The sequence below is a fragment of the Callospermophilus lateralis genome, chromosome 11, assembly GCF_048772815.1.
Source record: "Callospermophilus lateralis isolate mCalLat2 chromosome 11, mCalLat2.hap1, whole genome shotgun sequence".
Taxonomy (NCBI): Eukaryota; Metazoa; Chordata; class Mammalia; order Rodentia; family Sciuridae; genus Callospermophilus; species Callospermophilus lateralis.
The window spans coordinates 51,274,511-51,291,249 of record NC_135315.1 but is presented as its reverse complement, the minus strand read 5'-3'; the positions used below and the strand labels follow the sequence as shown (position 1 = coordinate 51,291,249).

Here is a 16,739-nt window from a genome sequence, read left to right as displayed (position 1 = left end):
ACCCTGCCCACCTAACCCAGCTCCTTGATTAGCATCAGGGCTGCCTCTTCTCTCCTCTGCAATCCCCACTGGACACTGGCAATGCTGGCCACTCACTCTCCAGCCGCTGCACCAGCTCTTTGTCCTTCACTACCACCTCCGGCTGCATGGTCATGGCCTCCGTGGGGATGTAGAGGACAGTATGCCCCTCCAGTTTGTACCGAGTGTCTAAGGAAAGGACCATGGGAGTTCAAAGAATGTGAGTTTTTGCTGCCCAAGTATCAATCATGATTGATGATTGGTCGGGGGTGGGGTGGGGTGGGAGAGTTGAGAGGTACAGCTGTTTCACATCTGCAGACTCAACCAACCATGGATGGAAAAAATTTTTTAAAACTGCATCTGTATTAAACATGTGCAGACTTTCTTTTTTATTATTCCCTAAGAAGTACAGTAGAAAACATATTTACATAGCATTTACATTTTATTAGGTATTATAAATAATCTAGAGATGATTTAAAGTAAGCAAGAGAACGTGTGTAGGTTATATGCAAATACTACACCATTTTACATAAGGGATTTGAACATCCATGAATTGGAGTATCTGAGGGTGTCCTGGAACCAGTCTCCACAGATACTGAGGGACAAACTACATATGCATTTGAGGACTGCAGGCAGGGGAAATTATGATTCATGCTTTTTTGATATCGAAAAGGGAAATAACAGAATGCAAGAGAAAAAGAGAAAAAAACTCATTGAGGTATAGCAAGAAATTGCCATAAAATAATTCCAAAGATCTGTATGGCCCTCCAGAATCTACCATGATGCATGCAAGTCTCCCTCTGATCCCACACCACCTACATTTCTCCTTACCCCAACTGTATTCTTAGAAATTTTCAATTCTAAGTTCCAATATGTGTGGCCAACCAGTTCTACAGTAGCAAAATGTATCTGGATTAGAAGGCAGATTTTTTTTTCATTATGATAAAATTTATTTATCAGAGACTTATCTTCATTAATCAGTAATACTCAAGATGTCTCTTCCTCTTTTTTTTTTTTTTTTTTTTGGTACCCGAGATTGAACTCAGGGGCACTTAACCACTGAACCACATCCCCAGCCCTTTTTTTGTATTTTATTTAGAGACAGGGTCTCACTGAGTTGCTTAGGGCCTCACTAAATTGCTGAGGCTGGCTTTGAATTCCCGATCCTCCTGTCTCAGCCTCCCAAGCTGCTGGGATTACAGGCATGTGCCACCGCACCCAGCTTCCCTTGCTCTTTAAGTCAGCAGATTCGTAGTTTTGATTTAGGACACTTAGGCAAAATGCTTCTGTATGTGTGTGTGTGTCTGTGTGGGTATGGGTGTGTGTGTGTTTCAAGTGTACATGAGTGGGTATACACAGTGAGATTTCCTTTCAAAGATTCTTTTAAGGGCTGGGGATATAGCTCGGTGGTAAAGCACTTGCCTAGTATGCAGTACACCCTGGTTCAGACCCCAGAACCTTAAAGAGCAGATTATTTTAGATGTTGATTTGAATGTTAGTTACAGCTAGCAGTGTAGGTAAATGGTAGAGAACATGTGAGGCCCTCAGTTCAATCCCCAGCTCCACCAAAACAGAAGGAGGAGGAGGAAGAAGAACACTGATTCTGCACCCTTTTCCACTCACTCAACAAACACAAACTGACCAGGATCCCACCTGCCTCACGAGTCCTACTAAGGAGAAATCAAGCACTCACCCGTCAGACAGGCCAAAAACCTGTGCAGATGTGAAGCAAAATGATTTCGAATGCTCTCAGGCCAGGTTACATTTGTAAAGATCTGAGGGGCAAAGACACCAGTGAGCAGCCGGAGCAGGGCTGGGATGTAGGAGCCCCGCACTGTCCCAAACTGCACAGTCGCATCGAAGTTCTCCGAAGTGATGGGGACAGGTGCTTGGCGAATGAAGTAGACAATCTGATTCTGGGTCTGCATGAAAGGAGATCAGAGTTCAATCTCCCAAAATGATGCCCACCATGATTCAAGAGAAATCTAGGGCTCCCACTGTGAAAGCCTGGCTGAGTTCTTTGTCATTGTCCCTTAGTAAACCCTGATCCTTCTCTAAATGTGTATAAGGTGTTTTCTTTCTTCTCAGGGACGTAATCGATTCACTACCCATTAATACGGAGAGGAAATGCAGAGTGAGCCTTAAAGGTAGGGATTCTGCATTTTGCCCAACTTGACTCTAGAACCTAGCACAGTGCCTGGCACATAGTTTATGCTCAATAGATGTTTGTTGGGTGAATAGACCGAGGGACAGTATAGAATGAATGAAGCACTGGGGCCAGTGGAAAAGCAGAAATAAGAAACTTCTAGAAGTAAGAAATAATTGTCTAGGATTTCCCATTTGGGTTGTATATGTTTTTTCCCCCAATTTTTTCATTTGTTCTTTGATTTTGCCTATCGTGAGTTTTTGCTGCTGCTTATGTTCAGAAATGCATAACTTTCATTAATTATATCTAAAACATTTCAAATTTAAAGATCTGATGGCTACCTGCATAGGCCATTCCTCTCCTAAGGTCAGATTCACTGGTTTGGTTTTTAGTGCTTTTGAAACTACTCTTTATAATTTCTTTAATTTTAAAAACTGAAAATGAAACACAAAGAAGAAATTAATAATTATCCATCCGCCCACTACTCAGAACTAATTCCTGGCATTTTATATTCTTTTGTTTAAATCTTAACGATTATTATTTTTGTTAATATGATATATGTTAATTATGGAATGACACAGACGAGCTGGGGGTGCAGCTCAGTGGTGGAACATTTGCCTAGCACGCACATGCTGGGTTTGGTCCCCCGCACTGCAAAACACACACATACATACATACACACACACACACACACACACACACACACTCACACTCTCTCTCCCCCCAAATATAAAAGTAAAAATATCTAAAATACCACTGCCCAGAAATTAAATATTGTTAGCATTAGGGAAAATATTTTTCAGACATTTTCCTACAGACATAGACACGTAGAAAATTTAATTGAAAGTTGATTCAAAATAGGATTGTGCTATTTTAGTTAAAAGTATTGCCATTTAATTATAATACAATTTAATAGGAAAAAAAGAAATTGAAGTAGATATAAGGAATTGCTGAGGCTTCAAATAAATATTTCTTCATCCCTAAGAGGTAGTTCTTCCCCAAAGACCAAAAGTTAGTGACAAACAAAGATTATTAAAGCATTGAGTTTTCTCAGTGCCATTCAATTTTGTGTGTGTGTGCTGGGGATTGAACCCAGAAGGGCTTTACCACTGAGCTACACCCACAGCCCCTTTTTTTAAGGTTTTTTTTTTTAATATTTATTTTTTAGATGTAGATAGACACAACACAACGCCTATTTTTATGTGTTGCTGAGGACCAAACCCAGGTCCCGCCCGTACTAGGCAAGTGCTCTACCGCTGAGCCACAATCCCAGCCCAAGTTTTTTTTAATAGATATATTTTTAGTCGAGATAGACACAATACCTTTTTCTTTCTTTCCTTCCTTCCTTCCTTCCTTCCTTCCTTCCTTCCTTCCTTCCTTCCTTTCTTTCTTTCTTTCATCTTTAATATGATGCTGAAGATTGAACCCAGTCAGGGCCTCACACGGCCTAGGCAAGTGCTCTACCACTGAGCTACAGTACCAGCCCCAACCTTCAGCCCTTTTTATTTTTTTTTTTTATTTTGAAATAGGGTCTCACAAAGTTGCTGAAGCTGGCCTCAAACTTGTGATCCTCCTGCAAGTTGCTGGGATTACAGGCATTTGGCCACTGTAATCATTATAATTTTAAATTCTATTGTCTCACCCTTTGAAAGACAAAGGCCAGAGGTAACATCCTCACACTCCCTCTCACTTTACTAATGCTTGCCCATTTTTGTTATAGTATCACTTTTACATTGTCCAGGTTTATAACCTTCACATTCTATAACATAGTTATAAGTTCCTAAGGTTATTTAATATGAATTTTTTATTTAAATAAATTAAATGTTCATTAATTCTCTATTCCTGAGTCCTTTATTTGGTTCATATCTTGAACCAAACTTAACTGGATTTCAGCTGATTTGTTTGTCTTTTTGCAGGGATAGAGCTCAGGGCCTCATATTTGCTAAGCAAGCACTCTACCACTGAGCTACTCCCATCCCTCAGTTGATGTTGTTTTTTCTTTTGTTTGTTTTTTTTAAATAGGAGTCATTCAAGATTGAAAATGAGTGCCTATTTGTTTATTTTATCCTTAAGCATCTTTGCTAGGAATAATATGCTTATCAGACTATCTTTCCCGGAAAACTCTGTAGGAATGGTCTGGGTTTAGAAAAGTCAGAGATCAGCCTGATATTTTTCCCTGGGTAGATAATTTGGGGTGTTTTGAGGAGATGCCTATTAACTTTTCCTTTTTTTTTTTTTTTTTTTTTTTTAATGTGGTGCTTCAGATCAAATCCAAGACACACTAAGCATGTACTCTACCACTAACTACATCTCCAGTTCTATTTCCCAATTTTTCATTCTGGAAAAAAAAAAAAAAAAAAGCAATTCATAGAAAAGTTGCAAGGATAGTACATACCCTTCACCTAGAATCACTGTTAATCCTTTAGTGTATTTTCTTCCCTCTCTCTATAGCTGAGCCATTAGAGAGCTGCAGACTTCACAATACCATACCCTTTAACATTCCAGCATATGTCTCATAAAAGCAAGGATAATCTCCGACAGTAATGATCACACTCTGAAAATTTAAGCTTGTCCACATCATCTCCCACCACAAAAATGAGATCCTAATTAGAATAAGTCATACTCTATGTGTGAGTAATATGTCAAAATACACTCTACTGTCATGTGTATCTAAAAAAAACAAAATTTATTTTAGCATCTGCATAAGATAAAATTCACTATCTTAAACAAAAGAAAATTTAAGCTTATCTGACATACAGTCCATATTCAATTTTTCCCAATGGTCCAAATATCATTTATAGCTGTTTTTTCCCCACATCCACAATCCAATCCAGTATCACACATGGTCCTATCCCTTTAGTCTCCTTTCATTTCAAACAATTCCCCAGCCCTTTCACTCTTTCACAGGATTGATATTTCTTTTTTCTTTTTTTTTTTTTAATATTTATTTTTCAGTTTTCGGCAGACACAACATCTTTATTCTATTTTATGTGGTGCTGAGGAACGAACCCAGCTCCCTGCGCATGCCATGTGAGTGCGTTACCGCTTGAGCCACATCCCCAGCCCTAGGATTGATATTTCTAAGAATCCAAGCCAGTGGCTTTCCAAAATATCCTTTAATTTGGATTCATCTGATTTCTTCCTAATTATTTCATTCAAGTTAAATATTCTTTTTAAAATATTTATTTTTTAGTTATAGTTGGACACAATACTTTTATTTTATTTATTTTTATGTGGGGCTGAGGATCGAACCCAGGGCCTCACACTTGTTAAGTGAGGCCACACCAGCTGAGCCACACCCCAGCCCTCAAGTTAAATATTCTTGGCAAGAATAGCACATAGGTGATGTTCCCAAAGAATTAGCATCCTTGAATTTTAGTATTGTAACTTAAGGTATGTGTTGACATTAAACCTTGAGTAACAAATTTTGTGGAATATAGTGTGCCCTTTTGGTTCTTTTGTATTTGGGAGAAATTCTTTGTATTTTATCTTTAAATGTACATTCAGTGTCATTTGCTGGCTCTCTATACTCCCCTAGATCATCTATGCTAGTCTTCCTCTCTAATTATGTTAATGACTTTGGCCTTCTCTCCAGCACGCCCTGTGATTACCTCAAGTCTCTCCTCTAGCGACAAGCTTTTCAGCATCATTTCTTCAGTTCCTTGCCATTTCAAATCTACCAGATTTGTAACATGCAGCTTTATTTATTTTCTAAAACCTATAGTCTTCCTTTTATCTCATTCTCACCTTTTATCATTTCATCTCTCATTTTAAAAAAATTGAATGTATGTTCGTATTAGGTTACACTATAGCATAATGCTGTTGTGAGGAATTTCCTTCTGTTCTTTCAGTTATGTCTTCCTTCTTTGCATGCTTTGTTCCTTTTTTTTTTTTTTTTGTCTTGATATAATATGCCTGCCGTTGCCATGCAATTTCTCCTCACTTTGCTCATGCTCGGGCAGCTCTATGAATTCATTCTTTTGGCTGTAACATACTGTGGGCGACTTCTAGATGTCCCACTGTGAAGGACCAGTTTATTTTGCCTCTTGAAGATAAAGTGAAAGGATTGGGTATTTTATATTGTATTCACTTTTCTCTAGCCTAGGAGACCTGATTGAGGGAATGAGCAGGTGGTCAAGGCTAATTTAAGGCAGCATCTAATCTTTGTTAAAACGCTGAGGCTTGAGGCTTGCTCTCTCTTTCGAGATTTTGTAAATGATCCAAGGTTCCCTCCATTCAGCTGCGGGGGGGGGGGCGGGGTGCCCTTCCTATGGGCAGGGTGGGTGCCTGGACTCAGTGCTAAAGCTTGCCATTGATAAACCTTTTATTTTTATTTATTTATTGTCTATTTTTGTTGTAGTTCTTTCACAGTGCTGGGTATGGAATCTAGGGCTTCTTTCATGCTAGAGGAGTCTATAGCTGAACTACATCTCAGTCCGGGGTAATAATTTTTTGTTTGTTTTTTGCAGTGCTGGGGATTGAACCCAGAGCCTTGGGCACGCTTGAAAAGCAGCTCTACCACTGAGCTGTGCCCACATCTCTTCAAGGGTAATAGTGTTTTGTTTTGTTTTGTTTTGTTTTTGGTCAGGGGGTACCAGGGATGAACTCAGGGGTACTTGACCACTGAGCCACATCCCCAGCCCTATTTTGCATTTTATTTAGAGATAGGGTCTCACTAAGTTGCTTAGTGCCTAGCTTTTGCTGAGACTAGCTTTGAACTCACAAACCTCCCGTTTCAGCCTCCCAAGCTGCTAGGATTATAGGCATGCACCACCATGCCCAGCTCAAGGCTAATTTTTTTTGTTATTGTTTCATATATATGTGTGTGTGTGTGTGTGTGTGTGTGTGTGTGTGTTATAGGTGGACACAACATCTTTATTTATAAAATATTTATTTTTTTAGTTGTAGCTGGACACATACCTTTATTTTATTTATTTTTATGTGGTGCTGAGGATCAAACCCAGTGCCTCACTCATTCTAGGTGAGCACTCTACCACTTGAGCCACAACCCCAACCCTCAAGAGTAATAGTTTTTTAAGGAAGTTTCAACTGACCATCTTAACCAGGAGAACACAATTAAACTGATAATCTATTTAGAATGTATTTCAGCAAGCTAAATAGATTCTTTTTTAATTGGAACACTTCATCTTGCATGTTTCCAAATTCTGTTCATTGACTAATCCATTCTTTGCCACAGATTTTAAAATGCCATATTTTTTGTAGAAAATGCTTACATATCTGTTTCTCTACTTCTATTTTCTATATTTCCTATGCTTCTGTACTGTTACCAATAACATCTATTTTTGCACTTTCTACATTTCTGTACTGTTGCTATAACATATTCCGACTTAGTATAACTGTTTTAATTACTGTAGCTTAATAAAAAGGATTTTATATTCATATGTCTCCTCCATTATTTTCCTTCTTCATCATCTTTGCTATTTTTCCTGGATTTAATTTAAAATCCTTGCCAGGCACAGTAATTCATGCCTGTAATCCCAGGAGTTCAGGAGGCTGAGGCAGGAGGATTGCACATTCAAAGCCAGTTTCAGCAACTTAGCAAGGCCCTGAGCAACTTAGCAAGATCCTGTCTCTAAATAAAAAATCAAAAGGGCTGGGGATGTAAATCTGTGGTTAAGCACCTCTGGGTTCAATCCCTGGTACCGAAAAGAAAAAAAAAAATCCTTTACACAGGAATCTAGGACTGTGACATTTTGGCACTATGACTGGAGCTGCATTAAAAATGATACATTTTTGTCAGGCATGGTGCCATGCTCCTATAGTTCCAGCTACTCAGGAGGCTAAAGTGGAAGGATCATTTGGGCCACAAGTTCAAGACCAACCTAGGCAACATAGAAAAACCCTATCCCAAAAACAAACATAAAAAGGTAAATTTCTAGATTAAATATCTCTTTTAAAATATTTTTTAGTTGTAGATGTACACAACACCTTTATTTTACTTATTTATATGTGGTGCTGAAGATTGAACCTAATGCCTTACACATGCTAGGCAAGTGCTCTATCACTGAGCTACAACCCCAGGCCTAGATTAAATATCTTTTACAGTTCTTTTTTCTTTAGTGTGGTACTGGAAATTAAACCAAGGGTGCTCTACCACTGAGCTATATTCCCTGCCCTTTTTTATTTTTTTATTTTGAGGCAAGGTCTTGCTAAGTTGCAAGGCTGGCCTTGAACTTGGGATCCTCCTGCCTCAGCCTCCTGGAGTGTCTGGGACTACAGGTGTGCATCACTATGCCTAGCAAAGTATCTTTATGCTATTAAGATTCCCACTTAGAAACAAGATATCGCTCACCATTTATTCAAGTCTTCTTTTATGGCCTGTCACAAAGTTATTTCCTTTTGCATAAATCTCACTTTATATTAAATATTTACATTCAAATAGAAACATTTTTCCAAATTTTTGTGGGTTTTTTGTGTGAAATCATTTTTTCATTATGTTTTGTGGCTGATCATTGCCAACACAGGAAAACCCATGACTTGTTTATCTTTGTTTAATATGGAATGCTTCAAAATTGTGTCATCATGGCAGAGTCATGCTAAAACTTCATTATCATTTCAAGTTTTGTGTATGTGTTGCCAATAAAAGCAAAGCAACAACCTTTTTCTCCCCCAATATTTTATTTCAAATTTTTTCAAACGTACAGAAAAGTTAAAAGAATCTTACAATAGTGACGCAGATTCTACCATTAACATCTTACTGGGTATCTTTCTTTTACTCCCAACCCTAGGTCTTTTTCTCCCTACCCTAGGTCTACCCTTCTCTAACATATCCTCCATATTGTTGAAATAGTTATCTAAACCAAAAAAGACTTTCAATAGCTCTCTCTGGAACACAGGCCAATTTGTTTAATATAACATATAAGGCCCTAAACAAACTGACCCAACCCACCTTCTCAAGTATCATACTCTTCTGTGTAAATTAAATATATTTGGGGGAGGTTTTTTGGTTCATTTGTTTTTGTTTTCTGGTACTAGGGACTGAACTCATGGGCACTTTACCACTGAGTTACATTCCCAAATCCTTTCTGGTTTTGATTTTGAGACAGGGTCTCACTAAATTGCTGAGGCTGGCCTCCAACTTGTGATCCTCCTGCCTCAGTCTTTTGAGTCACTGGGATTACAGGCATGAGCTACCATACCTGACACATTATATATTTTGTTTTTTAATATTTTAGTTATAGATGGACACAAAACCTTTATTTTATTTATTTATTTTTATGTGGTGCTGAAGATTGAACCCAGTGCCTCACACATGCCAGGCAAGCACTCCACCACTGAGCCACAACCCCAGCCCACATTAAGTGTTCTTTACTGAACAGTCTTCACCTGGTCTTGATGAAATCCTACTTACCACCTTCATGCCCAGCTCAAATATCACCACCAAGTTTTCCCAGAATTCTACTGGCTCTATTAGTTGCTTCCTGGAATCTCCTATAACATTGTGCCCATGCATCAAAATACATCATAAGGTATAGCTCAGTGGTAGAGCACATGCTTAGTATTCATGAGGCACTGAGTTCTATCCCCAGCACTACCACCAAAAAATAAAAAATACACACACACACTCACACACACACAAACACACACACACACACACACACACATACAGATATAGTAAATATTTATATATCTGTCTTCCCCACTAGCCCATGTTATATTAAAAGTAAAATGGTGTCTCATCCTTCCCTGTACCCCTGCTTCCAGGTAGGGCACCAATACACAATGGGGCTCCATGGGCCTTGGCACAGAAGACAACAAGACTCAAGGATGCTGGAGCTATGAGGAACCCTCAGCATCCTAGAAGACCACCCCTGATGTGGGAAAGTGGAATACCCACCTGTATGGGCATGCCCAGTTCCAACTTCAGCCCAAAATAAGGATCAACGAAGATGGTAAGGATAGATTCCGTGGGTTCCCGGGCAAAATGTTCCAGAATGGCATCATGTTCCTCTGTCCAATCTGCATTTGCCAGTCCTGTCATTGCAGCTCGGGAGAGGAAGAGGGGCTTCTACCAAAGGAGAGCAGACAGAGAGGCAGATCAGTAAGTTATTAGAATGAGCCATTCTCCCCTCCACAATTATACACTAAGACGTGGGACATGAGAGGAAAAGCCAGACAGGCTCAGAATTCAGCAGCGAAAACTGAGGACGACTGAATGATAGGTTTCAGGCTTTTGAAAAAACGAGACAATAGATCCTCCTGCCTCTGAGAGTGAAAACAGAATGTGTCATAGAGGAAAACGATGGGCTATTATCTTCCCAAGATATTTCATTTATGCCTGTAATTGCAAAAAAAAAAAAAAATGCTTTCTCAAGCAACCCTCAATCTCAAAAGTAAAAGGGAATTATGGGAACATGTAGGATGTTAGCCTAGATCAAGCAATTAGGAGCAGGAGATGATGAACCAGAAAAGGGATAAGAGTACCAGAGCAATTTCTTCTTAAAGCAGCACCCCCCTCACACACAGATGCTAAAATAAGTATGATACAGGTAAAAGCCCATCAACAAAGCATTAAGGAAGAAGTAATGGGTGGGGGTTCTGAAAAGCACCAAAGAACATACTGGTAAGATAGAAAATAAATTGTAAAACTGGTGGCTAGAAAAAAATTAATCTATAGAACTCTACTAAATAAATGAAGGAAACTGGAAGAGACAAAGATATAGTTCAGTGAACTTGAGAAGTCACCCTGTCCTTCTTCCCCCAGTGATCCTAAAAGATGAGAAGGAATTGCTCTTGAAGTTTCCAAGTCAAGACAATTTAATTGGCAGTGATCTAAGACCTTTCCTACATATGATATGGATGAACCAATAAGAAAAACACCAAGACCCCAATAAATAAATGGACCAAAGGGCATGAAGAGATGTGTCATGTCAAAAAATAGAGGAAATGCAAATGTGAAAAATTGTTTTATTTCACTTAAAGTCAAAGAATACAAATAAAAACAATAAAGACATCATTTAATGCCTATATCTTTAATAAAATCCTTGCTAACTTGATAACCCCTGGATTTGAAAGGGTTTGTTGCTAATGTGAGAGCAAAAAATACAATCAATTTGGAAAACAATTTGGTTTTAGATAGCAAAAACATTGCAAATGCTAGGTACAGTGGTACATGCCTGTAATTCAGCAACTCAGGAGGCTGAGGCAGAAGGAATCACAAGTTCAAGACCAGCCTCAGCGGGGCTCTAAGCAATTTAGCAAGACCCTGCCTCAACATAAAAAATAAAAAGGACTGGGGATGTGGCTCAGTGGTCTAAGTGCCCCTACATTCAATCCCTGGTACCAAAAAAAAAAAAAAAAAAAAAATTAGAAGAGCAATCAAATTACTCTTTGATTTGGTAACGCCACATATAAGACTCTGTCTTAAGGAAATATTAAGTATTTCAAAAGTATTAGTTTTATGTACAATATCTACCACAGTATTATCATCAAAGAAAAACATTAGAAGTGGCAAGACATACTAGAATATGTCCTAACTAAGGTTCATGCACCTAAGAGAACAGTATATGGCCATTAAAAATAGTGCTTACAAAAGCTACATAAAATCATGAAGAATGATAAAATATTTCATGAAAAATCTGAACACAAAAGTCGTAATGTGTGGTACAGTTAGGATTACACAAAAAAATGCAAATTTATGCTCAGAAAAAAGAGACATACGTCAAGATCTTAATCTTGAATGTGTTTGGGTGGTAATGCTATTTTATTTTCCCTTTCTTTGTATTTTCTGTCTCTTCCAATTTTTAAAAATGGGAGATTATTATGTTTCTCTCTCCTTTTAAAAAAATGTCCAAGTCACCACCCTATTCTTCTCACCCACAACAATATGGATATGCCTCAGCTCTGCTGCAACTTGTAAGTAAAGATGTAGAGGGCAGTTAGTGCCAATTTCTCAAGGTGATTGAGTCAGCTTCTGAAAATTCTTCAAAGAAAAGAACTGAATGAAAGGAAGAAAGAAGTCTTAGAAACTAGTATCTAAATAGGACAATATTATTCAGTTTGTTCAATTGTTCCCATGTCCACCCATAAAACCCATCAAGGGTGGGCAGAAAAAGGAGAGCAGTTCCTCACTGAAGGCCCTCTTCTGAAAGGAGCTTAGACCATTTTGTCCTTTACTCATCGACTGGATCTGTGGTGAGTCGGCTACCAGCAAAGATTAAGTAGGGAGAAGTGACATTATTGAGAATTCCTCATACATATTTCCACCATTGATCCTTTGATTTACCCATCTTGGGGGAGAAATATTAGCCTCAGGGAAGACCCAAGCCTACCACATCCATCTCAGATTCCTCCAATTGTTGTTCCTTTACTTCAGGTTCTTCCAAAATTGGCTCTAGGAAGAATAAAGATAGAGAAAGGAAGACTGCTCAGAAAGTTAAACATGGTCACCATATCACCCAGCAATTCTACTTCTAGGTTTGTACCCAAGAGCCCTGAAAGCAGAGCTCATATAAGATGTTGGTATCTCAATAGGCAAAAGGTAAAAACAACCCAAATATCTATTAACACTATGAACAGATAAATGAAAGTCATCTTGTCATAACAGTGAAATATAATACACTATAAAAAGGAATGTGATTCATGCTACAACACAGACAAACCTTGAAAACATGATGCCAAGTGAAAGTCAGTCACGTAGACCACATTATTATATGAGTTCCTACATATGAAATATCCAGTATAGATAAATCCATAAAGATAAAAAATAGGTTAGTGGTTCCCAGGATCTGGAAGACAGCTACTAAAAACAAGATTATGGACAGCGGGTGTAGCTAAGTGGTACAGCTCTTGTCTAGCTAATTAATTTAATGAATAAAAAATAAAAAGCAAGGTTCTGATGCAACTAAGAAGACGTAGAAGTCATCTATTGCCAATTTGTCAAGGTGGCTTTCTTCTAAAGGGAAGAAAATGTTCTAAAATTAGATATTAGTGATGGTGGCACGGCTTTGTGAATACATCAAAACCCAGCAATTTGTACACTTTAAAAAGTTGAATGTTATAGTAAGTGAATTATCTCTGAATTTAATTTAGAAAGTTGATCAGGGGTTCTGGGTATAGCTCAGTGGTGCAGTGCTTGCCTAACATGTATGAGAAGCCTTCTTTCATCCCCAGCTCTGAAAACCAAAACAAAACAAAAAAAGGCTCTCTACTCTTGAACCCACAATCTTCCACCAAGAAATATTTTAGGCCCCTTCTTTCTCCAGTAAATAGGCCTCAGTCCCATTAAAGGGATTAATCTTGGTTTCAGGGCTGCCTGGGAGGCCCAAGTCCTCTCTGAACCTCTACCCGGGTTGCTGGGCAGCTGGAAGGCTCCATATCAAACAATAAGGAAGCTTAGGGCCATGGTGAGAGAGATCCTTGGTGTCTGGAGGCCAGTGAGTTTCTTTGGAAGCGCCTCCCTTCCCTTTGCTCCCCAGCAGATTCTCCAAACACAATTGAACCTCCTTAACTTCTCTCCTACCTCCCAGCTTCTAGAAGTCAGACTCATTTTAAACTGCTTTCAGATAAGCACTTAAGAACTCAGAAGAAAAAATGCTACACATTTCTAAGGTCCTGGAGCCTAGGTCAGATCCCTATGTCTCTGGACCTTTCTCTCACATCCACCCTTATTCTCTTAGCCATTAATATTAAAAGGGTATTCTAACTGGGAATGTAGCTCAGTGGTAGAACACCTGCCTAGCAGCACAAGGCCCTGGGTCTGATCCCTAGCACTGTAAAAACAAAACAAAACAAAAAACAGTGGGGCAGCAAAGATACTATTTTTCTCCATCTTTTTAGGTTATTAGCAGTGTCAAGAAGCCCCAATCTATACTTAGCTCAGTCCTATCTATGCTGGCCAGTGCTCTAAGCAAAAGCCCAGTGACAGCAACAGCTACCAAAAGCCTTCCAAACCTGCTGGTTCCTGGATCAAAGCCACAGAGGCAGCCTCTTTAAACTCTTTGCTCCCTCCATCTAGATTTCTTTTCCTGTCGCCCTGAACCTGAACCTCCACAGTCTACCAAGTCCCTGCCAAAATGAGGGCGGAGATACAGAAGCCTTCAACAGATGGTAGAAAGCATCAGCCGGGCTTAGGATTCAAAGGGTGGCAAAGCAGGCTGAGTCTCCATGGTGATGGGCTTAATGGGAGAAAAACATTATTTGTTTTGCCACCCAGGGTGAAAATGGGAAAAAGGAAGAGATCAAACCCTCTGCAGTGAAGTGGGAACAACCAAGAACAGTTGAAATAAGGAGGAAAAGGCTAGAGAAAGGATTGGCTGATGGACTCCTGGTGCATTGGTGGGAAATTTCAAGACAGAAAGAATAAGGCTGAGCAGGAAGAAGAAGCACAGAAAAGGGTCCCCGCAGAAGGCCTGAGGTTCTGTTAAGTCCTCATGCCCGGACAAGAGTGAGGAGAGACACAGAAGTGAGAGTACTTGCTCCTCAGCCCTAAGACACTCAGGAAATACAAACATTCTACCTTCAAGCCCCTCCAATTTTCCCCTACCCTCCATATCTAAGAATCCCCTTCCTTATCAAGTACCTACCAGGCTCCTCCTTGAGTGGCACAGGCTCAGGTTCAGATTCTGGTCGAGTGGTGGCCTGGTCATTCTCTGCATCCCGTGCAGCCAGAGCGGCCTGAGAAACTCGACTTGCCCGGCCTCCCCGGGGGCTTCCTCTGGCGCCTCCTCGGGCACCTCCTCGGGCGCCTCCTCGGGCACCTACTCGTGTGCCTCCTCGGGTGCCTCCCCGGCCACCCACTCTCCGCTTCTTATCAGCTTTGCTGGACATGGTTCAGGCAAAACCTAGAGATACATGGGAATGGAGAGTCCACCATCAGATCTCACCCCAAAACAAGATCCCTGATCACACAGACTCTTTTGGATTCACAAATTGAATGAGATCCCCCCATAGAATCATCTATTCTGGGTACACCTCTACCCTGCTCCTCAACAACAGACCTGGACTCTATGGGGGCCATGGAGACTGAGGGTATAGCTCGGTGGTAGAGCTTAGCATGTTTGAAGCCTTTGGTTCAATCTCAAGCATGCAAAAGTAAATAAATAACACAGGAGCCTTGGGGTTCTTGCTTTTTTTTTCCTGGGATACCTTACTTTCTGTACAGCATTTGGTTAAAGTCCAAGTCAGGCTGGATGTGACAGCATGCCTATAATCCCAGCGACTCAGGAGGCTGAGGCAGGAGGATCCCAAGTTTGAGGCCACCCTAGGCAATTTAGTGAGACCCTGTCTCAAAATTAAAAGGGCTGGGGATATATGAAGATATAGCTCAGTGGCAGAGTGCTCCTGGATTCAATCCCCAGTACAAAAACAAAATCAAAGTTAGTCTCTCAAGGTATTAGTAATAACTAGAGTTGAAAGATAACAGTAGACAAGTGCAAAAAATAAATCCTCTTTTGCAACCCAGAACTCATTGTTCAATATGAATTCTGATACATATAAACAGGAATACTATATCTAAGATAGCTTAAAATGATGGGATATTGATAAATGAAAAGGTTGGTTCTAAGACTAAAAAGTTAACAAAAAGCACAGATCATGAGAGAATCTCAAAAATAAATAAATAATAAATATGACAGACACATGGGGCATGGTGGTGCATGCCTGTAATCCCAGGGCTCAGGAGGCTGAGGCAGGAAGATTGCAAGTTCAAAGCCAGCCTCAGCAAAATTGAGGTGCTAAGCAACTCAGTGAGACCCTGTCTCTAAATAAAATACAAAATAGGGCTGGGGATGTGGTTCAGTGGTCGAGTGCCCCTGAGTTCAATCCCCAGTAGCAAAAAAAAAAAAAAGATAACAGACACCCTATTAATGAGGATTTGGGAATCCCTGTGTCAGCCCTGGGGCATAGAGAATGTAGGATAATCCAGAAAAGATCTATCAAGGGCTGGATGCAGTGGCACATGCCTGTAATCCCAGTGGTTTGGGAGGCTGAGGCAGGAGGATTACAGATTAAAAAAGAGCCTCAGCAATTTAGTTAGGCATTAAGCAACACAGCAAGACCCTGTCTATAAATAAAATATTAAAAAAGGGCTGGGGATGTTGCTCAGTGGTTAAGCCACTCAATCCCTGGTACGAAAATTTAAAACAATCTACCAAGGGCTGGGGATGTGGCTCAAGCGGTAGGTAGCGCGCTCGCCTGGCATGCATGTGGCCTGGGTTCGATCCTCAGCATCACATACAAACAAAGATGTTGTGTCCGCCAAGAACTGAAAAATAAATATTAAAAAATTCTCTCTCTCTCTCTTAAAAAAAAAAAAAAAATCTACCAAGCTGCTGTATAGAACCTTGGGTGAGTGAAAGACCACCCACAGAAAGGAAGACTGTCCCCAAGTACCCTGCCTTTTGTCAATATGTTAATGTAGCAAACTAGCAAACTAAATGGTTTTCCTATGTACCCCCTAAGTTAAATGGAAAAATATTCCTGTTATCCACATTAAAATCTACAACAGCCTTAAACAAAGAAGAGTAGTATTTGCCACTCATCTTTTTAGCTTTTTAATTGCTGAGGGGCAGGAACCCTGTTTTGTGTTTAATTAGATTTCTTGGCACAGTTGGCT

At 39.8% G+C, this 16,739-nt stretch overlaps 1 protein-coding gene and 1 pseudogene across 2 annotated transcripts in view; one reads left to right on the top strand and one right to left on the bottom strand.

Moving 5' to 3' along the window:
- The window catches only part of Dnah2 (dynein axonemal heavy chain 2), a 104,450-nt gene extending 89,497 nt beyond the window's left edge, over positions 1 to 14,953 (bottom strand). The window contains exons 1-6 of one of the 2 annotated variants that reach the window (XM_076869827.1): positions 14,888 to 14,953; positions 14,710 to 14,800; positions 12,457 to 12,518; positions 10,023 to 10,193; positions 1,712 to 1,940; positions 97 to 207 (exon numbers count right to left, since the gene is read on the bottom strand). In XM_076869827.1, the coding sequence (XP_076725942.1) occupies positions 97 to 207; positions 1,712 to 1,940; positions 10,023 to 10,193; positions 12,457 to 12,518; positions 14,710 to 14,800; positions 14,888 to 14,953 (730 nt within the window). Of the gene's footprint in view, positions 1 to 96; positions 208 to 1,711; positions 1,941 to 10,022; positions 10,194 to 12,456; positions 12,519 to 14,709; positions 14,848 to 14,887 lie in introns of both variants that reach the window. The other variant, XM_076869826.1, reaches the window with a different exon arrangement.
- A 561-nt stretch (positions 14,954 to 15,514) lies between these two features.
- LOC143411099 (small nucleolar RNA SNORA40) lies at positions 15,515 to 15,633 on the top strand (annotated as a pseudogene).
- Positions 15,634 to 16,739: the final 1,106 nt, after the last annotated feature.